A 26,314-nucleotide genomic window follows, 5' to 3' on the forward strand; every position below is an offset into this window, starting at 1 on the left:
TGTACCTTTAAAACAAGCTTGCTTAAATTTCTTTGTGCTTTTTAGATATTATTTGAGTTGAGTAAAAAAATTAGATTTTGTATAGATTTTATACTTTTCTTTCTAAAACATCATTAAAATATAAAAGTATTTCTTTGAATTTAATGTGTTTAATTGATATAATTTATAAGGAATATACAACCTTACTTTCCTATGATTTTGTTAAAATGATCAAATTTTTATGATCTGAGTAATTCTAAATATAGTACATAGAAAAAAACTAATGTAACACAGGTAATAGCCCATGTATCATCAGTACTAACTAGGCACATAGGTTAAACATTTATCTAGATGTACTTTTTCTTTAAGCAAATTCACACTTTTTAGTTTTTCCTTTTTGTTTATTAATTTCCCAGATCTTTTCTTGAAGACTGACAGTTTTCCTGATGTGTGCATTTCATGTATGAGGATTATTCACAAATAGCATAGTGTTTAAAAGCATAAGCCCTAGAGTCTGAAGGAGCTGTGTTGACGTCTACTAGCCAAAGCACTCAAGGACCTGTCTCTAGACAAAGCGGGGGTTTATTATTTACTACAACATGGGTGGCATCAAGCCTGTGCGCATTTAAGTCAGGAAGGGTTAGGGAACTTTGTTGAGGACTTGTGCTTGTATTAAGGGATTTGTCAGAGGTTCCAAAAATATGGGATGGGTGGGAAGCGAGGTGGATTGAGTATGTTATTTTGTATCTACATGGTAGGAGGAATGTGGCAGCTGTAGAGTTGTCACTACAGAAGTACAAGTCATCTGTGGTAAGCAGGGGAGGGGAAGTTTGGTTGTTTTCATTTCATTGAGTCCTTGCTTTCATCTTTGTTCAGACATGATGATGGAGTGGTACTGTTTTTGCCTTACTCTGTAGGAATCAGAGTGTGCCCTCCCCTGGGGCAGTGTTGATATTCTGTGTAATTGTTTACATGTATTAGGAGGATGCCAGAGCTCAGCTGTTGTCAGCGAAGCCAGTTTTAATCTGAGAGCTGCAAGGGCAGCTTTTTCTTCCATTAGTTCAGATTTCCTCTTCTGCTATTCACTGGTTGAGCAAGGTAAATAGTAGTGCTCAGTTGTGAAAATTGAGGATAGTGACATTAAAACTTTCATGGGACTCTTCTGAAAACTGATTTAACAGGTACATGTAACATGCCCACAACACTATCTGTAACATAGTTAGTGTTCAATTTTTAACTAAACCCCCTCCACCATCCCCATCACCACCACCACGTGCGGCAGTAACAGTAAGAACAATTCATAATGGTCTTTCTCACACAGTAAGTGTGGCGTGTTGTCCTCTTCCCTGCTATGTAATGTACTAAGTAGATGAAAATGCTCATGCTGATTAGTTAGGACATACTCTCTCGTGTTGGTGATAGCGAAACACTATCAAATTCTTACTATTAACTGTTGTTTATGACAACAGTTTTAGTCATTGGACACAGAACCTGTGTCTTCCTACAGATCTCTTCATTTCCTTCTATTCCAAATCTTACGCATGTAGTCCCTCAAGAGAAAGAAATGTAGCCGACTTTTGTTTGTTTTTCCTTATCTCCTATATATAAAGTCCCACAGATTTGACCTTCTAAACTTGTTTGATTTTGTTCCCTTCCTCTGCTTGACTTCAGGACTTCATGATTTCTTATTTGAATTATTGTAATAATGCAATTGTTCTTTTTTCCCCTAGAGCTGTTCCTATCCCCTGGTTTAACCAGACTATTGCAAACAGACCGTCTGCCAAAACAAAACATCCCATGATATCCCCCTTTCTTACAGGATAAAAGTCCAGGTGTTTAGTGTGATGTAGAAGTCTTTCTGTTCTGGCCCCTTGTGCTACTCCTGAATTTGATTGTGACACTCTGTTTCTATTATACTTGTTTTCTACATTTTGTGGTGTTCTTTTTTTGTTGTTTGTTTGTTTGTGTGCCATTTCAAATTCTTTGTGAAGAGAAATGTAGGGTGAATAACTTCAATATATGCAATAATGTAAGAGGGATTTTTGTATAATATTAAAATCTAAAATACTAGCTCTTTTGCAGGGGAACCCCAAGTTACACATTTGATTATATAATCTGGTGCTATCTAGTGGTGGTTACTTTCATTTTTTGGGGGGGCTGAATACTGGGCTTTGAATTCAGGACCTACATGGTAGCTAGGCAGGCGTTCTCCCACTTGAGCTGTGTCCCCAGCTCTTTTTACTTTAGTCATTTTTCTAGATAGGGTCTTATATTTTTACCTGGGGCCGGCCTCATACCAAGACTATCCTGTCTGTGGCTCTCTTTGCATACCACCATGCCCAGCTTGTTGGTTGAAATGAGTGTCTTGCTAACTTTTTGCTTGGGATGGCCTCAAATCGTGATCCTCCTGGTCTTTTCCTACCAAGTAGCTGGGATTACAGGCCTGAGCCATTGTACCCAACCCCTTACTTTCAGTTTTTTCTCTATGGCCCACTAGGGGACTTTAAATGCTGTCTGACCTACACTTTTTCTTTGCCTACTCTTATTACACTGACCCTGACTTCTGGCTCTTTGAGAATCATATTCACTGGTTTTTTTTCTTAAGCTCTAACATGCTCTGATGTCATATACACTTAAAATCTGTCACAACCTGGAACTCAAACAAAAGAGTATGCAGGATCAGGTGTAGGATGACATTCAAAGTATTTCAGGGGTGCCCAAGGATCATTAAATTAAAACCTAAGGTGTTTGTTTTCCTCCATTTAGTTCTTTTGAAAAGTGAAATTAACTCTAGCGCTACCAATGACTGAGAAAGAATTCTTCCTTACTACCTTACTCGACTTTGTCAGTGACTGAGCTCCCGCTAAATGTCAGACTCTATATTAGGTGGTGTTTGCCCTAACTAATCGAAGTTCCCAAATGAATAGTGATGGCTGTTTGGCTATCCATTGTTCTGTTTTTCTTAGCTTTTGTTTAGTGGAGCAGAGATGTGCTGTGGTAAATATTTGACAGCCAGCTCTCCAAAGAAAGAGACCTGATCTGCATCATTTGTATACTTCCATGGTGTCAGTATTCCATAGCTGATTTAAGCTAACCATAACCCTAGCCCTAAGCACAGAGATGGGAGTTGATGCTCACAGGGGACCCTTTGCTTCACCTACCCCTGGATAAGGTTATGTATTCTGTCACTGTCTTTTGAAAGCATCCTCTCCTGGGTTTGTACTTCATGGGACAACCTACAATTATTTTCTGTTCCTGGACCGTTTTCTCCTATGTCTGCCTTTTACTTACTTAACAAATAAAAAGCCTACATTAGGTTACTAATGAAGCTAGGTGTCTTAGAGTTCTGAGGTGAGATCTTTTTCTGTGGTCTCACTGTTATGTTTGGGTGTGGACACTGCATTCTTGCCCTTTTACCTACACTGTGTGGCTTAGAGTTAAAAGAGAACTGTTGGGTTAGAGGCCACATGACCATATGACAATCAAGAGGATGGAAAGACAAAGCATGAAATGTGTGTGCCAGCTGGCTCTATCTTTTTCATTAGTAATAAATAGCTTCTCTGGACAATTATCCAATCGACTTCTATCCAAATCTTATTAGCTTGAACTATACCATGTGGCCTTCCTTAGCCACAAGTGAGCTAGAAAATAGTTTTTTTAGGCTTGGCACACTGCTTCTTGGAAAGAAGTCAGGATTCTATTTGTAAGAAAGTAGAGATCAGATATTTAGTAGGAACCCAACTGTGTTTTAAAACTTCTCTTTTTCTTTTGGTCCTAATGCAACCCATAATCTCTTAAAGTTATAAATTTTTACTGTTATGTCATCAACTTTCACTTTAAGCTTAGTGTTTTTAAATAAAAGTACAAAAATTATAATATTTATGGGTACTCTGTTTGCATACATGTATACATCGTGTAATGTTTAAGTTAGATGAAGCTTATCTATTTATTTAGATAAGCATTTATTGCTATTCTCAAACATTTATTGCTACTTTATGGTGAGAACATTCAAAATCCTTTCTTCTGGCTTTTAAAAAATGCATAGAACATTATCATTATTTCCTTATTATGCAATAGCATACCAGAACTTCTGCACCTACCTAACGATAACTTAGTACCCATTAGTCAACCTCTCCCACTCTTCCCAGCCTCTGGTGTAACCACTGTTCTACTCTTCACGTCTACGAGATCAAACGTGTATATTCCGCAGATGAGTGAGATTGTGTGCTACTTGTCTTTCTGTGTCTGGCTTATTTCCCTTAACGTATTGATGTTTTCTTCTTACTCATTAATGTTGCCTTCTTTCAGGCCGAAAGCTGTATGTTTTCTCTCATATGTGGAGTATACATAGAGCAATATAATGAAAAACAGGTCACTCTGAAGGGAGGTCATGTATGAGAGGAGGAGGGTATAAGAAGGAAGGCAAGAAGGTGAATATGGTTGATGTACTTCCTATACAAGAATGAATACAGAATTTTTCAGCCTTTTGAAGCCACCATAAGAAGGAGACTAAGGTAGGAAGAAGAAAAATAGAGGAGATGAACCAATTTGGGTTATAATACATATATGTATGGAAATGTCTCAAGGAAACTTGCAGTATCTCTATCCTAAACAAACAAAAATCTCATTCTTTTTCACTTGGAAAAGCAGAGAACAGAACTGTGAAAATCTCATCCCACTCTCTCCTGGCCTATAACGTTTGTACTGAGAAGTGTGCTGTCAGGTGAATTGGGACACCCTTTCATGTTTTGTTTACCCTTGGCACCTTGAGAATCTTTATGTTTCACCTTTGAGACCTTGATTATAGCGTGTCCTGGGGTAGATTTGGCTGAGTTGAATCTGAGTAGTGACATTTGATCTTTCTGTCCCTGCATATCTATATCATTTACTAGGTTTGGGAAGTTTCCTGTTTTTATGTGTTTGAAGAACTCTCTGCCCCTTTGGCAGTCCAACTCACTCTTGAACCCTAATAACTCAAATGCTTGCTCTTTGTTGTCCCAAAGTTCATGTAAGCTTCATTCTTTTTTCTCCTCGGAACATATATTTTCAAATAGCCTGTGTTTGAGCTAATTCTTTCTTCTATTTGATCTATCTGCTAATGGCACGTCCTGTCAAACTTCAAATTTCACTTCATATGTTTTTCAGCTCAAGGATTTCTGTTTAGTTTTTAAAAAATATATTCCATTTCTCTATTAAGTACCTTTGTTAAAGTATTCAATCATTTCTCCATGTTTTCTTGAAGTTTGTAGAGTTTATTTAAAACAGTTGTTTTAAATTCTGCATCTCAGAGTTCATCCATACTGATTATGAAATGTTTAATTTATGGTGCCTTATTTTGACTGTTAAGTGAGGTACTAGTTCATGTGTGACACCAGCCTAACATTGAAGGATTAGGTATTATGGTCTTCATAATCTGTCTTTGTTCATGTCTGTTTTTCTAGAAATTCAGCAGACTACATCTCTTCTTTGAGCTCTGTCGCTTCCACTACTTCAGTATTAGATGGTGCCTGAAGTCTAGGTCTGCTGAGTTCACATGGGTGTGCTATTGTATGCTGATCTACATTCCTTTGGATAAATGCCCAGGAGTGGTATGGCAGAATCATATGGTAGCCCTATTCTTAGTTTTTTGAGGAACCTCCATTCTGATTTCCACAGTGTTTTCACTAATTTACATTCCCACTAACAGTGTGTGAGTTCCTTCCTACTCACCCTCCCGCATCTTTGCCAGCATTTGCTTTTATTTGTTTTCTTGATGATTGCTTTGCTGACAAGTGAGAGATGCAAACTCAATGTTGTTTTGATTTGTGTTTCTTTTATAGATAAAGATATCGAATATTTCTTCATGTATTTCTTGGGCATTTGGACTTCTTTTGAGAACTGTTCATTTTATTTGCCCATTTATTGCATTGTTTGTTCTTTGGGTGTTTGAACTCTTTATATATTCTGCATATATCTTTTATCTGATGAATTGCTGGCAGAAAGTCTCTTCTGTTCAGTAGGTTGTCTCTTGCTTATGGCAGTGTTTCCTTTGCTGTGCAGAAGCATTTTAATTTTATGCAATTTCATTTGTCAATTCTTGCTCTTGTTTCCTGGGCAATTGGAGATCTATTCAGAAAGCCATTACCAATCCCAGGATCTTCAGTTGTTTTCGCCTGTAGCAACTTCACAGTTTCAGGTCTTACATTAAGGTCTTTGACACATTTTGAATTGACTTTTGTACAGAATGAGAGGTAGGCATCTAGTTTCAGTATTCTACATGTGGATGTCCAGTTTTCTCAACACTATTTGTTAAAGAGGATCTTTTTTCCAATATATGTTTTTACACCTTTGTCAAAATCAAATGCCTGAAACTGTGTTGTTATTTCTGGACCTACTATTCTATTTCATTGGTCTACATGTCTTTTGGTGTGTGTGTGTGTGTGTGTGTGTGTGTGTGTGTGTGTGTGACTGCCAGTACCAAGCTTTTCTTGTTCCTGTGGCTTTGTACTATAATTTGAAGTCAGATATTGTGATAACTACAGCATTGCTCTTTTTGCTCATGATCACTTGGACTATACAGGATCTTTTGTGCTTCCTTATGAATTTGAGAATTGTTTTTTCTGTTTATTTCTGTGAAAAATGTCATTGGAACTTTGATGGAATAGCATTGAATTTCTAGATTGCTTCCAGTAGTATAGCCATTTCTCAATATTGATTCTGCCAATCCATGAACATCAGAAGTCATTCTGTCTTCTGTCTTCTTCAGTTCCTTTCTTCAAAATTTTATACTTTTCATTGTAGAAGTCTTTTATCTCCTTAGTTAAGATTATTTGTAAGTATTTAATTTTTTTGAGGCTATTGAGAATGTGATTTTTTCCCAGTTTGTTTCTCAGTCTGTTCGTGACTGGTATATAGAAAGGCTACTGATTTTTGTATGTTGATTATTTTGCTGAAAGTGTTTATTCAATCTAAGAGTTTTTTGGTGAGGTCTTTAGGTATTTTAAGTATAGGGTCATATCATCTGCAATTTAGGGATAGTTTGACTTCTTTTTTTCCTGTCCTTTTATTTCTTTCTCTTGCCTTATTTATATGTTTAAGATTTCCAACACTATATTGAATAAGAGGAAAGGGAGTGAACACCCTTGTTTCATTTTTTAATTTAGAGGAAATGTTTTTAGTTTTTCCCTGTTAGGTTGGCTGTAGGTTTGTCATATACCATCTTTTTAATATTATGTTCCTTTTATTCCTAGTTTCTTCAGGACTTTCATCATGAAAGGATGTTGAAGTTTGTCACAGGTTTTTCCTGCACCTATCGAGATGATCATGTGATTTTTTTTCTTTTCTTTTATTCTTTTTTTTTTTCTTTTCTGATGGTACTGGGGTTTGAACTCAGGGCCTCATGCTTGCTCAGGGCAGATGCTCTACCACTTGAGCCACTCTGCCAGCTCCTTTATTCTGTTTATGTGAGGTATGATGTTCAATGATTTGCATTTGTTAAACAGTCCTTGCATCTCTGAAATGAAAACAACTCAATCATGGTGTATGATCTGTTTAATGTGTTGTTGAATTGCGTTTGTATTTTATTGAGAATTTTTGTGTCTATGTTCATCAAGGAAGATGGTCTATAATTTTCTTTTTTTTCATGTCCTTACCTGGTTTTGTAATCAGGACTATATCGGCTTCATAGAATGAATTTTGTAGTGTTCATTACCTTTCTATTTTATGGAACAGTTTGAGAAGCACTGGAGCTAGTTCTTCCTTAAGTGTTTGTGGGCTTTTTTTTAGTTGAGTCTTTATTACTCCTTCAATTTTATTGCCTGTTACAGATCTGCTTTGTAGGTTAATAGTCTCTTGGTTTAGTTTTGGTAGGTCTTAATCATCTTGAACTTTATTCATTTCTTCTAGATTTTCCCTTTTATTAGAATATTAATTTTCAAACTATTCCCTAATGATCGTCTGAATTTCATTGGTATTTATTGTTATACCACCTTTCCCCATCTCATTTGAGTTGTCTTTGCCCTGCTTCTTTTGGTGAGGTTGGCTAAGAGTTTTTACCTTTTCAAAGAACCAACTTTTTTTTTTTCACTGATTCTTTGTGGTTTTTTTTGATCTCTGTTTCATTAATTTCTGATTTTTGTTTTGGCTTGTTCTTGCTTTACTAAGGGTTTGGAGGTATATCATTTAATTATTTAATGTCGATAATCATAGTTATAAATTTTCCACTTAGCACTGCCTTTGCTGTGACCTGAATGTTCTGATAGGTGGTGTTTTCATTTTTATTGGAATCTTTCTTTGCTGGCCTTCTGATCACTCAAAAGTGAATTGTTCTGTTTCCATGTGTTTGAATATTTTCTGTAGTTTCTCTTATTGTTCATTTCTAGATTTATTTCATTGTGGTGTGATAAAATACAGGGAATTATTTTAATTTTAATTTTCATATATTCATTAAGACTTTCATTATGTACTAAAATATTACATAGTTTGCAGAAAGTTTCATGGGCTACTGAGAATAATGTGTATTCTGCAGCTCTTGGGTAGAATATTCTGTAAATGTCCTAGTGCATTTGATCTACAGTATCCTTTAATTCTTAAGTGTCCTTGTTGACATTTTGTCAGGATGACCTGTATGTTGGTAACTTCACTGTGGTATTATTTTCTTTCAGTTACTTTAAAAATTGCTAAAGAAACAAATTGCCCCTAAAGTGCTAAAAACACAAAATTTATCTGGAAGAATTTATGTTAAAAAACATGCCCACACTCAAGAGAAAATCCTAACTCCCTTGTTTAATCTGGTAGCTCATCAACCTCATAGCTTCAGATGTACTGCTTAGTAGACACTCTGTTTTCATGTGATATTTCATAAAGAACAGCATGTTTCGAATAGTACCAGATCCCATAGAAGTACTATTTGAACTCTGACAGCCTTCCTCTACAAAGCTCGGCCCCACCACTGGCTTTTTTTTTTTTTTTTTTCACTCTGTCTCATCATCTCATTTGGAACCTTGCTCCTGAAAGCATCCCACTTCTCCTCCCCCTAGCTTTGATACATCATGGGCAGAGGGAATCTGTGGAGGAGTGGGGAGTCAGAAATTAAGATAGTTTTATTTTAAGGAGATCTACTTCAAGAAAAGAGCATTTAAAATTCCTATTTTGGCATGTGGAAACGGACAGTAAATATTACAAATTAAAAAACATAATGTGAAGGTAATAAGTGTTATGGAAAATGTAAAAAAGAAAAGCCAAATTAAGGGGATTAGGATCAACAATATAGAGTGTAGAAAAAGAGAATGATGTATTAAGTAGAATGGTCAGGGTGTTCTCCATGAGAAAGTGAGCATTGAGGGAAGACTTGAAGAAGGTCTTTATCACTGGGTGTGGTGGTGTATACCTGTAATCTAAGCACTGAAGAAAAAGAGGCAGGGAGAGGGAGAGGGAGAAAGAGAAGGGGAGAAGGAGAGGGGGAGAAGAGGAAAGGAGAAAGAAACTGTGGACAAGAACTCTAGATGCTATCTCTGCTGCTCGTTGGTGGAACAGCATTGTTGGCAGAGGTTGCTGCTAGAGCAGTCGTCCTAAGGTGAGAGCATGCAGGCATGCCATTCTGGCTGAATCTGTGTAAACAGGAGGAGAAGGGTGCCAGGAGAGAACACAGAGAATATGGGTGGCAGCTCCTCAGAAGGACCTTGTAAGGAATTTAATCTTCCTTGAAAGCAAAATGTACGTTTGCTGGGTTCCAGCAAGCAAGGGACATAATCTGACTATTTTTTTTTTGGAACTGCATTAAGTCTGAGTATGGGAGGTAGGGGAGAAGCAGAGAAATAGTTTGGGAAGCGTTTGGGATAATTCATATGTGAAATGACTGTGACTTCACCGGGCTTGTACCAGAGGAGGTGGTTAGAAGTATTTAGACTTTGAATATATTCTACTGGTAGATTCAATGGGATTTATTCATGAATTGGATGAGCAGTTGGAAGGAAAGAATTGCTATTAACTTAGCAAATGCTACTTCTACTGAAGTGCATTTCTCTGTGGTTTCCATATTATGAACACTATCTGTTGCTTTTCGCCACAATAAAATACATACTTATAATGAAAATTAATTTACAGTATGGTGGTTCCTCAAAACACTAAAAATAGAACTGCCATATGATCCAGTCATACCACCCTAGGGATATACCTGAAGAAATGTATTATTGTCAGGTTACAATAAAGGCACACCCATGTTTATTGCAGCACTATTCACAATAGCTAAGCTATGGAAACAGCCAAGATGCACCACTACTGACAAATGGATTAAGAAAATGTGGGATTTATATACAATGCAATTTTATTCAGTCATAAAGAAGAATGAAATTTTGTCATTTTCAGGTAAATAGATGGAATTGGAGAACAGGTTCAGAATACCAAAGGCTGCATGTTTTCTCTCACGTGTGGAATATAGACCTAATACACATACAAGCAATACTATGAAAGACAGGTCCCGATAAGGGGAGGTCACATAAGAGAGGGAAGAAAAAAGAAGGAAGAAGGTGAATATGGTTGATGTACTTCCTATACAAGAATGAATGTAGAATTTTTTTTAATTTTTATTTTTTTATTCATATGTGAATACAATGCTTGAGTCATTTCTCCCCCCTGCCCCCACAACCCCTCCTTTACCACCCACTCAGCCCCCTCCTTCTCCTACCCACCCCCTCAATACCCAGCAGAAACTATTTTGCCCTTATTTCTAATTTTGTTGAAGAGAGAGTATAAGCAATAATAGGAAGGAACAAGGGTTTTTGCTGGTTGAGATAAGGATAGCTATACAGGGAGTTGACTCACATTAATTTCCTGTGCATGTGTGTTACCTTCTAGGTTAATTCTTTTTGATCTCACCTTTTTTCTCGTTCCTGGTCCCCTTCTCCTATTGGCCTCAGTTGCTTTTAAGGTATCTGCTTTAGTTTCTCTGCGTTAAGGGCAACAAATGCTAGCTAGTTTTTTAGGTGGCTTACCTATCCACATATCTCCCTTGTGTGCACTCACTTTTATCTTATGATCAAAGTCCAATCACCTTGTTGTGTTTGCCCTTGATCTAATGTCCGCATATGAGGGATTTTTGGTGTTTTGGGCCAGGCTAATCTCACTCAGAATGATGTTCTCCAATTCCATCCATTTACCAGCAAATGATAACATTTCGATCTTCTTCATGGCTGCATAAAATTCCATTGTGTACAGATACCACATTTTCTTGATCTAGTCATCAGTGGTGGGGCATCTTGGCTGTTTCCATAACTTGGCTATTGTGAATAGTGCCGCAATAAACATGGGTGTGCAGGTGCCTCTGGAGTAACCTGTGTCACAGTCTTTTGGGTATATCCCCAAGAGTGGTATTGCTGGATCAAATGGTAGATCAATGTTTAGCTTTTTAAGTAGCCTCCAAATTTTTTTTCAGAGTGGTTGTACTAGTTTACATTCCCACCAACAGTGTAAGAGGGTTCCTTTTTCCCTGCATCCTCGCCAACACCTGTTGTTATTGGTGTTGCTGATGATGGCTATTCTAACAGGGGTGAGGTGGAATCTTAGCGTGGTTTTAATTTGCATTTCCTTTATTGCTGGAGATGGTGAGCATTTTTTCATGTGTTTTTTGGCCATTTGAATTTCTTCTTTTGAGAAAGTTCTGTTTAGTTCACTTGCCCATTTCCTTATTGGCTCATTAGTATTAGGAGAATTTAGTTTTTTAAGTTCCCTATATATTCTGGTTATCAGTCCTTTGTCTGATGTGTAGCTGGCAAATATTTTCTCCCACTCTGTGGGTGTTCTCTTCAGTTTAGAGACCATTTCTTTTGTTGAGCAGAAGCTTTTTAGTTTTATGAAGTCCCATTTATCTATGCTATCTCTTAGTTGCTGTGCTGCTGGGGTTCCATTGAGAAAGTTCTTACCTATACCTGCTAACTCCAGAGCATTTCCTATTCTTTCCTGTATCCACTTCAGAGTTTGTGGTCTGATATTAAGGTACTTGATCCATTTTGAGTTAATATTGGTACAGGGTGATATACATGGATCTAGTTTCAGTTTTTTGCAGATTGCTAACCAGTTTTCCCAGCAGTTTTTGTTGAAGAGGCTGCTTTTTCTCCATCATATATTTTTAGCTCCTTTGTCAAAGACAAGTTGGTCATAGTTGTGTGGCTTCATATCTGGGTCCTCTATTCTGTTCCACTGGTCTCCATGTCTGTTTTTGTGCCAGTACCATGCTGTTTTTATTGTTATTGCTTTGTAATATAGTTTGAAGTCGGGTATCATGACACCTCCAGCATTGTTCTTTTGACTGAGTATTGCCTTGGCTATTCTTGGACTCTTGTGTTTCCATATAAATTTAACTGTAGATTTTTCCATCTCTTTACTGAATGTCATTGGAATTTTGATGGGAATTGCATTAAAAATATGGATTACTTTAGGGAATATAGACATTTTTACTATGTTGATTCTACCAATCCATGAGCATGGGAGATCTCTCCACTTTCTATAGTCTTCCTCAATCTCTTTCTTCAGAAGTTTATAGTTTTCCTTGTAGAGGTCATTCACATCTTTTGTTAGGTTTATACCTAGGTATTTGATTTTTTTTGAGGCTATTGTAAATGGAATTGTTTTTATACATTCTTTTTCAGTTTGTTCATTATTAGTGTATAGAAATGCTAATGATTATTCTATGTTGATTTTATATCCTGCTACCTTGCTGTAGATATTGATGATGTCTAGAAGCTTTTGAGTAGAGTTTTTTGGGTCTTTAAGGTATAGGATCATGTTGTCTGCAAATAGGGACATTTTGACAGTTTCTTTTCCTATTTGTATTCCTTTTATTCCTTCTTCTTGCCTAATTCTGGCTAGGAATTCTAGTACTATGTTGAATAGGAGTGGAGATAGTGGGCATCCTTGTCTAGTTCCTGATTTTAGAGAGAATGGTTTCAGTTTTTCTCCATTAAGTATAATGCTGGCTGTAGGTTTGTCATATATAGCTTTTATACTGTTGAGGTACTTTTCTTCTATTCCTAGTTTTCTTAGAGCTTTTAAAATGAAATGGTGTTGGATCTTATCAAAGGCTTTTTCTACATCTATTGAGATGATCAAGTGGTTTTTGTCTTTGCTTCTGTTGATGTGGTTTATTACATTTATTGATTTTCATATATTGAACCACCCCTGCATTCATGGGATGAAGCCTACTTGGTCGTGGTGAATGATCTTTTTGATGTGTTGTTGAATTCGGTTTGCCATTATTTTATTGAGGATTTTTGCAGCAATGTTCATTAAGGAGATTGGACTAGAGTTCTTTTATTTTATTTTATTATTCATATGTGCATACAAGGCTTGGGTCATTTCTCCCCCTGCCCCCACCCCCTCCCTTACCACCCACTCCACCCCCTCCCTCTTCTCCCCACCCCCTCAATACCCAGCAGAAACTATTTTGCCCTTATTCCTAATTTTGTTGTAGAGAGAGCATAAGCAACAATAGGAAGGAACAAGGGTTTTTGCTGGTTGAGATAAGGATAGCTATACAGGGAGTTGACTCACATTAATTTCCTGTGCGTGGGTGTTACCTTCTAGGTTAATTCTTTTGATCTCACCTTTTCTCTAGTTTCTGGTCCCTTTTTCTTATTGGCCTCAGTTGCTTTTAAGGTATCTGCTTAGTTTCTCTGCGTTGAGGGCAACAAATGCTAGCTAATTTTTTAGGTGTCTTACCTATCCTCACCCCTCCCTTGTGTGCTCTCTCTTTTATCATGTGCTCAAAGTCCAATGCCATTGTTGTGTTTGCCCTTGATCTAATGTCCACATATGAGGGAGAACATACGACTTTTGGTTTTTTGAGCCAGGCTAACCTCACTCAGAATGATGTTCTCCAATTCCATCCATTTACCAGCGAATGATAACATTTCGTTCTTCTTCATGGCTGCATAAAATTCCATTGTGTATAGATACCACATTTTCTTAATCCATTCATCAGTGCTGGGGCATCTTGGCTGTTTCCATAACTTGGCTATTGTGAATAGTGCCGCAATAAACATGGGTGTGCAGGTGCCTCTGGAGTAACCTATGTCACAGTCTTGGTTATATCCCCAAGAGTGGAGGTATCTTTGCCTGGTTTTGGGATAAGTGCAATACTGGCTTCATAAAATGTCTATTTCTTTAAGATTTCCAAATTTATTTAAATATAGGTTCTTGAAGTAGTCTCTGATGATTTCCTGGACTTCCATGGTGTTTGTTGTTATCTCCCCTTTTGCATTCCTAATTCTACTAATTTGGGTTTTTTCTCTCCTCATTTTGTCAGGTTTGCCAGGGGTCTATCGATCTTGTTTATTTTTTCAAGGAACCAACTTTTTGTTTCATTAATTCTTTGTATGGTTTTTTTGGTTTCTATTTCGTTGATTTCAGCTCTTATTTTTATTATTTCTCTCCTTCTATTTGTTTTGGGATTTACTTATTCTTGTTTTTCTAGGAGTTTGAGATGTATCATTAGGTGATTGATTTGGAGTCTTTCAGTCTTTTTAATATATGCACTCATGGCTATAAACTTTCCTCTCAAGACTGCCTTTGCTGTGTCTCATAGGTTCCGGTAGGTTGTGTTTTCATTTTCATTGACTTCCAGAAACTTTTTAATTTCCTCTTTTATTTCATTGATGATCCATTCTTCATTAAGTAATGAGTTATTTAGTTTCCAGCTGTTTGCATGTTTTTTGTCTTTACTTTTGTTGTTGAGTTCTACTTTTACTGCATTGTGATCAGATAGTATGCATGGTATAATTTCTATTTTCTTATATTTGCTGAGACTTGCTTTGTGCCCTAGGATATGATCTATTTTGGAGAAGGTTCTATGGGCTGCTGAGAAGAATGTATATTGTGTAGAAGTTGGATGAAATGTTCTGTAGACATCAAGTAGGTCCATTTGATCTATTGCATATTTTAGATCTTGGATTTCTTTATTGATTTCTTGTTTGGATGTCCTATCTATTGATGATAATGGGGTGTTTAAGTCTCCCACAACCACTGTGTTGGCATTAATATATGCTTTTATGTCTTTCAGGGTATGTTTGATGAAATTGGGTGTGTTGACATTGGGTGCATACAGATTGATGATTATTATTTCCTTTTGTTCTAGTTCCCCTTTTATTAGTATGGAATGTCCTTCTTTATCTTGTTTGATCAATGTAGGTTTGAAGTCTACTTTGTCAGAGATAAGTATTGCTACTCCTGCCTGTTTTCGGGGGCCATTGGTTTGGTAAATCTTCTTCCAGCCTTTCATCCTTAGCCTATGCTTATTTCTGTTGGTGAGATGGGTCTCCTGTAAGCAACAAATTGTTGGATCTTCCTTTTTAATCCATTTCGTCAAGCAGTGCCTTTTGATGGGTGAATTAAGTCCATTAACATTAAGCGTTAGTACTGATAGGTATGTGGTGATTCCTGCCATTTAGTTGTCTTAGTTGTTTGAAGGTTTGATTGTGTGTCCCTAAGTTGAGGTTACTCTCTTATTGTCTTGCTTTTTCTTTTCCTGTGGTTTGGTGCTACCTGTCCTTTTATGGTTATTTTGGGTTTCACTTTCTGCGTGCAGAATCCCTTGAAGAATCTTTTGTAGTGGTGGCTTTGTTGTCACATATTGTTTTAGTTTCTGCTTATCATGGAAGACTTTTATTGCTCCATCTATTTTGAATGATAGTTTTGCTGGGTAGAGTATCCTGGGGTTGAAGTTATTTTCATTCAGTGCCCGCAAGATCTCACCCCATGCTATTCTTGCTTTTAATGTTTCTTTTGAGAAGTCTGCTGTGATTTTGATGGGTTTACCTTTGTATGTTACTTGTTTTTTCTCTCTTACAGCCTTTAGTATTCTTTCCCTAGTTTCTGTACTTGTTGTTTTAATGATGATATGCTGTGGGGTAGTTCTATTTTGATCTGGTCTGTTTGTTGTTCTGGAGGCCTCTTGCATCTGTATGGGAATAGAGTTCTCTAGATTTGGGAAATTTTCTGTTATTATTTTGTTGAATATATTACACATTCCCTTTGCTTGCACCGCTTCTCCTTTTTTGATGCCCATGATTCTCAAGTTTGGTCTTTTGATGGAGTTGGTGAGTTCTTGCATTTTCTTTTCACCAGTCTTGAGTTGTTTAATTAATAGTTCTTTGATTTGTCCTTTAATTACCACTTCATCTTCGAGTTCTGAGATTCTCTCTTCTGTTTGTTCTATTCTGCTGGATTGGCGTTCTGTTTTGTTTTGCAATTCTGTTTCATTGTTTTTTTCTGAGGTTTTCCATATCCTGGGTTGTAGCCTCTTTAATGTTGTCTGTTTTGCCTGAGTTCATTTATCTCTATTAATCATGTCCTCTGTTTCACTTTGGTGTTTATACAGTGCTTCTATGGTTTCCTTTATTTCTTCTTTTGCTTTTTCAAATTCTCTATTTTTGTTGTCTTGGAATTTCTTGAGTGTTTCCTGTACATTTTGTTTGACCCTATCCAGTATCATCTCTATAAAATTCTCATTGAGTACCTGTAGTATGTCTTCTTTTAAATTATTCTTGTGGGCTTCATTGGGTCCTTTGGCATAGTTTATCTTCATTTTGTTGGAGTCTGGATATGAGTATCTGTGTTCTTTATTTCCCTGTGGTTCCTGTACTAATTTTTTGCTGTGGGGAAACTGGTTTCCCTGTTCTTTCTGTCTTCCCGTCATTGCCCTTGGTGTTGTTATTGTCCCTGTACTGTGTGCAATTAAGTATTTTCTGGCTTGTAATAATAGCACTAGTAATATTTAGAATGGAAGGGTGAGAGGGGATGGAAAGCAAAGAAGTTAAAGGAAAAGGGAAAAACAAATAAGTAGGAATAAAAACAAAACAAACAAACAAACAAAAAAGTTTCAAGGTATAAACAGGGAGAGACACTGTACTAATCAACCATAAGCTGAAAAGGCATTAGGGAGACAGAGAGAGGATTGAAAATAAAAATAAAAAGAACAAAGATAAGAATAAAAGTAACAAAATAAGTAAATGAAAGAAAAATAATATATATAAAAAATAAAATTAAATTAAAAAAAATAAAAAAAACCCCTCCAAGTTCAAATGCAATTAAGTTTCAGTCTTAATAATTTTGGTGTTCGTCCCTTAGCCTCCAATCCTGGAGATGCTGCCTCAGATGTTGTTCTGTAGTTGTCTCATCAAAGGGGAGACATAAAATGGAACGAAACCACACAAAACAAAACAAAACAAACAAATAAAAAAAAACCCCACAAAGTGTCCCAAGTTCAAATGCAATACAGTTTCAGTAAGTTTTTCAGCATGCAGGTGTAGTTCAGTTGTTTTCTCATCAAAGGTAGGGAGAGAGAAAAAAAAGAGTCTGGAAACAGTTCTGTTGGCTATCTGTGGCTGTGGCTTGCCTGTGCACTGCTGTCAGCCTGTTGTTGCTGGAGGTGTTATTTTTGCAGATCTCTGGGGTGAGCTTAGCACTCACCTGGCCCTGCAGGCTTTGTTTACTCAGAGTTCTCCTGTGCGGGAGCCTCTGCTACAAGCTTTCCCCTTTCCAAGCACACTGGGGGAGGTGACACTGCACCCGCTTTCTCAGGCCTGCATGTTTATTTACAGCTCACATGGGAAGTGGGTCTTCCCTCCTCTCCTGTGGAGTTTTCCTCCCTCCACTGCTTTTACAAGCTTTCCCTCTCCTGGTTGCTGGGCATGTGCCCCTGCTCCCTCCCTCTCCGGCCAGGCCTGGCTTGTTTATTCGCAGTTCCTGGAGGGATTCCTCTCCCCCCCTTCAGTGCTCAGGACACCCCACCCTCTTTGCTAGGTGTCTTTAATGTTTTTATTGCTTATTACTCAGTTTCTTTTTTTTCCCTGGGTGGGGGTCAGTCTGTCCAGGGGGCTATGCTGATCTGGCCCAGGGTTGTCTGTGGAAGTACTGCATGCTGCTTAGCTCACCTTGTGGTCTGTGTCTTCCCAAGCCATCTGGGCGTGGGTGTCTGGCAGCGGCCCGGGGACTTCCTGGTTTCTCTGTTCAACGTGAAGTGGAGATGTTCTGTGCAGGTGTGTGGAGGGGTTAAAATTTTGCCTCTTCTCAGTGGCCTTGCCTGCAAGGTGTGACTCCAGCATCTCTCCAAGATTTTACTTTAGGAGGCTCGCTTTCTGCTTCCTCCCTCTAGCCGCCATCTTGGAATCCTTTCTAGAATTTTTAATCTGTTGAAATCACCATAAGAAGGTGACTAAGGTAGAAAGGAGAAAAATAGAGGGCATGAACCAATTGCTTCTAATTATAATTAATTCTAATGAATTATATTGGTTATAATTCATATATATATGGAAATGTCACAGTGAAACACCCTGTAAAGCTATCTCAAACAAAAATGCTATTTATTTTTACAAAAACGGAGAATGGAAGGTAAAAGAGGTCCTATCTGGGGGTAGGTATCAGTGGGAGGAGGGAGGATATAAGGAAAGTGTGTAGGAGGATGAATTTGATGGAAATATTATGTAATCATGTATGAAAATGGAGAAATGAACCTGTTGAAACTATTCCAGGAATGGGAGGGGTGGGATAAAGGACTATAATGGAGGAGCTGAATTCAACTATGATAACTTTTGTAAATGTCACATTGTATCCCCAGTATAACAATAATTTTAAAAACCCAGAAAACAACAACAAAAAAAGAAAGTTAATTGTATACATGTGTGGTTTGCACATGAGTAGTACCTATTTTTCTTTGGTATGTCTTTCTAGATGTGTTTGCTTCCTTTTGTAGGAAAAGGCTTCTTGTCTTTGAGTAAGCTTGGTCTTAGGCCCTAAACAAAAATCTGTAAGTTGTCTCTTTGGGATAAAAGAAAAAGGAGAAAAGAATGGAATAGATGTATTAAGCCAAGAATTAGAATTAAATAAAAGAAACTGCAGTACTAAAAGAAAGTGATAAGGGCTCACAGCAATGATCAAGGAGGGTAGTTGTTGCAAGATTTATACTTCCTTCCTTTCTTGTTTCTCCTATGTTGCTCATTGTACTTCTTGGTATTGTTCTCATTCTTTATAAAGGATTGTTTCTAAGACCGCCACAGACTCAGCTAAAGAACCTTAAGAAATAGAAATAAAACCATTGCAGGTTTAAATTATTTTCTAGTATAGAAAGTTTCCAGTCTTTGCATCTATTTTTGACAAGACAATTTTGGAATGATGGTGCTGAGAGGAAGGTGATACAATGAGCTACTTTTAGGGAAACATTTAGAGATTAGAGTATTTAAGGGGCCTTCGTCTTTCAACTATGAAGTTGAAATATTGTCATGAATAACATAAAAATTGGTTTAAGTGTCTCTAACACAGAGTCCCTTTGTTATTTTATACTTCTTTAGTCACTGGGCATGCAGTCTTGAAAACTGTTTGAACCTCAAGTTGGGTCCTCATACATTATTTGAGTGTGTGTGGAGTACCTGCTCAAGAAACACTTTCAAGAGTTGAAAGTGGGGAAATAATCCTAACAGGAGAATAAAAACCCAGAGGATAAGGGGAGGAAATTGGAGGCCTGGGAATATCAGTTGCAGAGTGGAGGGAACACAGGAGTGGTGGCAGAGATGATATAAGTGAAAGTCTGCAGTGGGTAAGTTAGAGAAGCAAGAAACAAGGTAAACAGGAGAGGAGGGCAGCAGAGTGCACTCAGTTTCCTCAGCACTGGGAGGAAAACCACTACGAGAACTCAGAAGTGGTGAAGGGAAATGGAAGGAAAAACAGAGGAGGAAGTATAGCTCTTATTATATCAACTGTAATGTTTGTGAAACTATTTATCAGCTTGGAAGAAGCTTTCCAGACTTACCAGCTTGGGAAAACTTTTTTATTTCTCTAGATTTATATGAATTGTGGCCTCTGAATGGTTGAATTTTATCATTGGCTAACATTCCTATGAAAATGTTATCTTGAATTGTATTATTTATTTTTCTTTGAAGAATCTACAGGTCTTTAGTAGGAATCTCTGAGGCAAAAAAAAAATCACTTTTTGTTGTCTCTACTTCCTCCTCAGTCTTTTTTTTTTTTTATTCACATGTGCATACAACGTTTGGGTCATTTCTCCCAGCCCCCTGTCCTACCTACCCCACCCCCTCCCTCTCCCCTCCTACCCCCTCACTACCAGGCAGAAACTGTTTTGCCCTTATCTCTAATTTTGTTGAAGAGCGAGTATAAGCAGTAATAGGAAGGACCAAGGGTTTTTGCTAGTTGAGATAAGGATAGCTATACAGGGAGTTGACTTGCATTGCTCTTCTGTACATGTGTGTTACCTTCTAAATTAATTCTTCTCTAACTAACCTTTTCTCTAGTTCCTGGTCCCCTTCTCCTATTGGCCTCTGTTGCTTTAAAGTATCTGCATTAGTTTCTCTCATTGACTCCTCAGTCTTTCTAAGACCTACCCTTAATTCTAGAAGAAAATTTTATAAATGAATACTGCAACTACAAATGGTTTAATTGTGCTATTATACATTTGCACTCTCTCAGTTAAACTTGATTTTTAGGAGACTTAAAATAACATAGTAATTTATTTTCTCTCCTCACATCTCAGACACTTTTTTAATGATTAACAAAGATTTAATATAAATATTTAATGTTGCATTTGAACACTGCAAAATTCCTCTATTTTACTTAAATTAAAGTTCATTAATCAAGTAAGACTTGAACATCAAAGATTGATACATTCATGGAAGATTTGTGATTGACTTCTTTTCTTTTTCCTACTCAGTTCTTCTTCTTCCTTCCATCCTTGGGATCAGTTGCAATTACTGAAGAGGGACAACTAAGTCAGACATTGTTTTTTAAGTGTTATTTAAGCTTATTTGGAATCATTTAAATATAATTCTCAGAAGTATAACAATAACCTTTAGGCTTTTGATAGATCTTTTGAAAAGATCTGTGGAGTTATTCTCTTTTTTATTTTTTTGAATGACTGAATGCAGACAGTGAGATGTTTAAGCAATAAATTAACATGAACCAAGCTTGATTTAAATTCGGTTTGTATAGTGAGTATTACTCAGACATAAAGAAAAGGAAATTATGTTGTTTGCAGGAAAATGGGTGGAATTAGAGATCATTATGTTTAGTGAAATAAGCTAGACAGAGAAAGACAAATATTGCATGTTCTCTCTCATATGTGGGGACTACTTTTTTTGGATGGGGACCAGTGGGAAGGTGGAGGTTGAAGGTGAAGTACTTTATACTCACCAATGAAACCCACTAAAATTGTTTTATAAAGTGAGGGAGGGGAGATAAGAAAGCAATAGAGGAGGTAAATTTGATCAAAGTACATTATATGTACATATGGATATAAGACAATTATATATGATAATAAAAACAAAGTAGATTATCTAATCCATTTCTTAGTTCATGGGTCATATTATTTTTTTAAATTAAATTTCCATTGTTGCTTCTTGCAGCTCTTGGGAAATACTGTCTTTGTAGTATGCATTATAAAACTTGGTTGTCTACTCATTGAGAAGAAGTTACAGAATAGGCCCATTGAAAGTCACCACCTTGTATCAGCACTGTATATTTTATGTCAAAAGCCAAGCAACAAAATTATCAATAACAAACAAGTACAATGAATTCATAGAGGAAAACATGGTTTATAAATTTCTAAAGCTGCCAGTTTTAAGTATAGTGTCCAGAAATACCTTGGGTCTAGATTGCATTTGGTGTTCAGTGTCTGAGGCACTAATCAGCTAAGAACTATAATCCTTCTTACAGGGTACATTCTTACTTGACCTGGAGTTATATACAGCCACATAGCAACGGCATTAAAGAATAATGTGTCCTTAGCAGACCCATCACTAGAGGATGTTTTTGACTTCATCCTCAGATGAGTGTTGTTTTACATGTAACTTTTTAGCAATTGAGGTTGTAATAAAATGATTGTAAGCAAAGGCAGACTCAAACCATCTGATTAACGGATGGCCCCTATGATTTTGCTAGGCTAGAAGGATTAAGTGAAGCACTGCCTGGCACAGTGTTGATGTATTTTCGTCAACATGATGCTTCGTGCTTGACAGATGTGCACTGGTTGAACAAAAGGTAAAAATAAAAATGTAAATATTAACTGTGATAGGTAAGAATTATTCATTCCGTGTTTTTGATAAATGTGAATTGTATGATTTATTAAAAGCTCTTTGTAGGAACTATAGGAATGGATCCCATGTATTTCATGTTCTGCAGCATCAAGTGCTTATGATAAGCCCTTGATACACTGTTTTTAGCAGATTTCAGCTTTAGCTTTCAACATAACTTGATTCAATGTATGTTTAAATACATGATTTCCAGTGTGTACTTGTATTTATGAAGTATTATTTTCATTTATTTGCAATATCCATGCTTTCTACAATTTTAAAAGGATGGAAGTTATCTTTTCAGATAATTGAGTCTTCATTTATCATTTATATCCTTTCATTTGTAAAATGATAGTTTTAACAGCCTATGCTAATAAAGATTGTAAGAGATTTTCATATAGGTAGTATGTAATTGTAATAATATAAAATTTGAATTTACAGAAAATCAAATTGTTCACTCCATTTTCAATGTCATTATGATTCTTAAAATTGCATGTCTTCAGTTAATAGTTAAAAATGTAAGGATATTAGAAGTTAACTTTTCATCTTGTTTTTCACTCTCTATAAATGTTTTTAAATGTTTACTTGCTTGTTTTTTTCAGAGAGTTGATGATTACTTTTGTTATGGTTAGTTAACAAAACTATGTAACAAAAACCATATAAGATAGCAAATGTTGTAAATACTGAGGTGGAAATTATGGTAACACATGATCAATTAACATACAATATGTTGACTGATACTGTCTTTGGGAAATTAGAAAAGAGATTTAAATCAGGAACAAGCTTCTTATCAGTGTGGTTTTTGGGCCATGAAAATTTTAAAGTCTGATTGGTAGTGTTTCCATATGAATTATTATGCATGTGCAGAAAAACATTTACTTCAATAGGACATTTGGTGTGCTGTACAGCTAGAACAGTGACAAATAGACTGGAGGATTTTAAGCAATCAATAAAAATGCTACTCAGGGAAGATTTATGGTATTTAAAATGTGATTATTTTATTAACTGATTCCCCATTAAGACCAGTATAACATGGTGAAAGACATACTAGTTTTCAATAAAAAGAAGTTGAAAAGATAATAGGTAAATATAAAGTGAGTAAGAATATGTACTGATATTGTTATATAAGAAAATGGGAATTAATAGGGTTAATGGGAGTAAAAAAGAGACACTGCAAAATGTCACACATGCATTTTATTCTAAAAATGAAATGATTTTGAATTCTGTCTCTTAATCTCTCAGAGTCTTTGAAGATTGGTAAATAACATTCTAGATTAATTACCTCATTCCTTTGAATGGTAACTTTTGGGCTAAATAGCATTAAATGCTTTGTGATTTTTTTAGGGAACTGTGGAAATTATCATTATTTTCATTTACTTATTAAATGTTTTCCACCTGATAATAATATATGCTATAAAGACCAGTAGCAAAGACACAGATTAGGAATTGCACTACTTATATTTTCATCAGTTCCTGAAAGTACAGTAGTGTCTAAGAGATGCAGAAGTTTGAAAATTAAAAAGACAATATGTGAAATAATTTATGATATGGTTGGTAGAATTATTTTGCAAATATTACAGTATTTTAGAGTAACTGGTAGCAAATTCTTCACTGTGTGGTAATCATACACTGAGATCTTGCCTCACTCTTAGTTTCAATATACCATAAGGTGCTATACTTTAAAGTGTATTTTTAAAAACCAATGTCCATTTTAAGTAACAGTGATAATAGTCATCCCAATTTCATATTTTAAAAACTGTTCTGTTTCTACTTAAATCCAGTACGAATAAACATCTTCACAATGATTCACATGTTTTAGGCAAATTTCATAATCTCTAGAAACAAAGTCATTGCTGGATTTAATATCAAATTCAATTTTCCTAAGATATGATTTTTAAAAATCACTTAAATGGCTTGGCAGGGCCAATTATTAATAGCCTTCCTTTTAGACCTAAATTCTCTGACAGGAACTAAATATTCTTATTCATCAATTCTCTTTAGAATTCTTTGTTATAAAGATTTAACTATATTCACTTTATTTGTACTGATTTTCAAAAAACTCATTTCTGCACGATAGGAATAAAAGCATTTCTTTTTTTCTTAATACTTCTTTCACATCAAATATGATGCTAGATATATTACTGACAATTTTTAAAGCTTTAAGCTTTCATTTGGGTAACTTAACTTGATGAAATTATGGTACCAATGTTTTAAGATCATAGTCCCTAAGAAATTGGAAAAGGGTTTTAGGATTACACAGTTTCTAAAGATCAAGGATACTGCTTTATTCCTTCCTATGTTCCTGTCTATATTATGGTCTGTGACATTTAGTTTTTTTCACAGCCCTCAAAAAAATTTAAGAAATTTACAACTGAGCAGTTGAGTCTTAGGCATCTTTAGTGTCATTTGGTCCTATTCTGTCATTACCTTTTGTTCATGTCCTGGCAAAATCCGCATGGCAGTTATTTCTCTCTGTCTCTGTCCCTCTCTCCCTCTTGGTGTTACTGGGGTTTGAACTCAAGGCCTTGTAAGGAAATATGGGGGATTAGATGTGATGACCAAGTGAAGAAGTGTTGCCAAGTGGGCCTTAGTCTTTATGAAGATGGAATAAAAGTAGCAGTCCTGACTGACTTCTAGGGTTTTTGTGATTCATAAATATTTATTGTTGTTATTTGTTTAAATTATCTCTACTTAAATCAGTGAAAAAAGGCTTGAGATTTAATGCTAAGGTAAAGATTTAGATGAACCATATTAGCAGTGATCTGGGGAGATGATAAATGAAAAATGAGTCTTAGTCAGAAAGTGAATACTCTCGAAGCAAGTCAGTTTGAAGTCATTAAGCTTTTAGATAACTTTCATATGATGCTGTTAGGAATAGAGAGAATGGAAAGTGCCATTTTTCTAAGCTACTAAATAATAATTGAGGGATGGCTGAAATGTAGCGAGCCAAGCAAATAATTTAAAGCCTGTTTTACAGCAACAGAATATGGTAATCATCATCTGATTTCAGAGCATGGTGTAGTCCACATACAGTATTGTAGGCAGATAATAACCACGACATGATATTCTTTAAATGACCTATTTGACCTGGTATGTCTTTAAAATTGGCGGGGCGGGGGAAGGCCAAGAGAATGATCTGAGTTTATCCATCAATCTGGCAACAAATTGATAAAATGTACCATTGTTTAAGTGCTGCTCTTTTCTTTGGTTACTTAGGAAAGGAAGTCCATCAGTGTCCAGAGATCAGAACAGAAGGTGCGACCAAAGGGAAGAAAGAGAGGGATATCTGCAGTATGCTCCTTCTGACAGCACCATGCCTAAGTCTCCCTCAGATTATGGTGACAGACGATCCCAACATGAGTCTCAGTTCTACGAAGAATCTGACCATTTAAATTATAGGGACTCCAACAGGAGAAGTCATAGGCATTCCAAAGAATATATTGTGGATGACGAGGATGTGGAGAGCAGAGATGAATATGAAAGGCAAAGGAGAGAGGAGGAGTACCAGGCCCGCTATCGAAGTGACCCAAACTTGGCCCGCTATCCGGTAAAGCCACAGCCCTATGAAGAGCAAATGCGAATCCATGCTGAAGTGTCCCGAGCACGGCACGAGAGAAGGCATAGCGATGTTTCTTTGGCCAACGCTGAACTAGAAGATTCCAGGATTTCCCTGCTCAGGATGGACCGACCATCAAGGCAAAGGTCTATATCTGAGCGTAGAGCTGCGATGGAAAACCAGAGATCTTACTCAATGGAAAGAACTCGAGAGGCTCAGGCACAAAGTTCTTATCCACAAAGGACCACAAACCATAGTCCTCCTACCCCGCGGAGGAGTCCGATACCCATCGATAGACCAGAACTGAGGCGAGCTGACTCACTAAGGAAGCAACACCACTTAGATCCCAGCTCTGCCGTAAGGAAAACAAAACGGGAAAAAATGGAGACCATGCTGAGAAATGATTCTCTCAGTTCAGACCAGTCAGAATCGGTGAGACCACCACCACCAAAGCCTCATAAGTCAAAGAAAGGAGGTAAAATGAGGCAGGTTTCACTGAGCAGCTCGGAGGAGGAATTGGCTTCTACCCCTGAGTACACAAGCTGTGATGATGTGGAGATTGAAAGTGAGAGTGTAAGTGAAAAAGGTAAGCGCTCCCATCCTTCATTCCGCTGAGATTGTGATTTCATCTTTCAGAGAAACATTCAGTAGTGAGGTATTACTTCTTCTGCTTCACATCTTTCTCGATATTGGTGATGTGAGTCTTAGGCCATAAAAGGTGACTATCTTCTGT

The 26,314-nt window shown here is 36.7% G+C and overlaps 1 protein-coding gene across 48 annotated transcripts in view; it reads left to right on the forward strand.

The window, feature by feature from the left end:
- Positions 1-26,314, forward strand: part of Rims2 (regulating synaptic membrane exocytosis 2) — a 573,766-nt gene that overhangs the window by 257,775 nt on the left and 289,677 nt on the right. For all 48 annotated transcript variants that reach the window (XM_074068988.1, XM_074068974.1, XM_074068978.1 and 45 more), the window contains one exon: positions 25,242-26,167. In XM_074068988.1, coding sequence (XP_073925089.1) covers positions 25,242-26,167 — 926 coding nt within the window. The remainder of the gene's footprint in view (positions 1-25,241; positions 26,168-26,314) is intronic.

The sequence above is a fragment of the Castor canadensis genome, chromosome 3 (genome assembly GCF_047511655.1).
Source record: "Castor canadensis chromosome 3, mCasCan1.hap1v2, whole genome shotgun sequence".
Classification (NCBI taxonomy): Eukaryota; Metazoa; Chordata; class Mammalia; order Rodentia; family Castoridae; genus Castor; species Castor canadensis.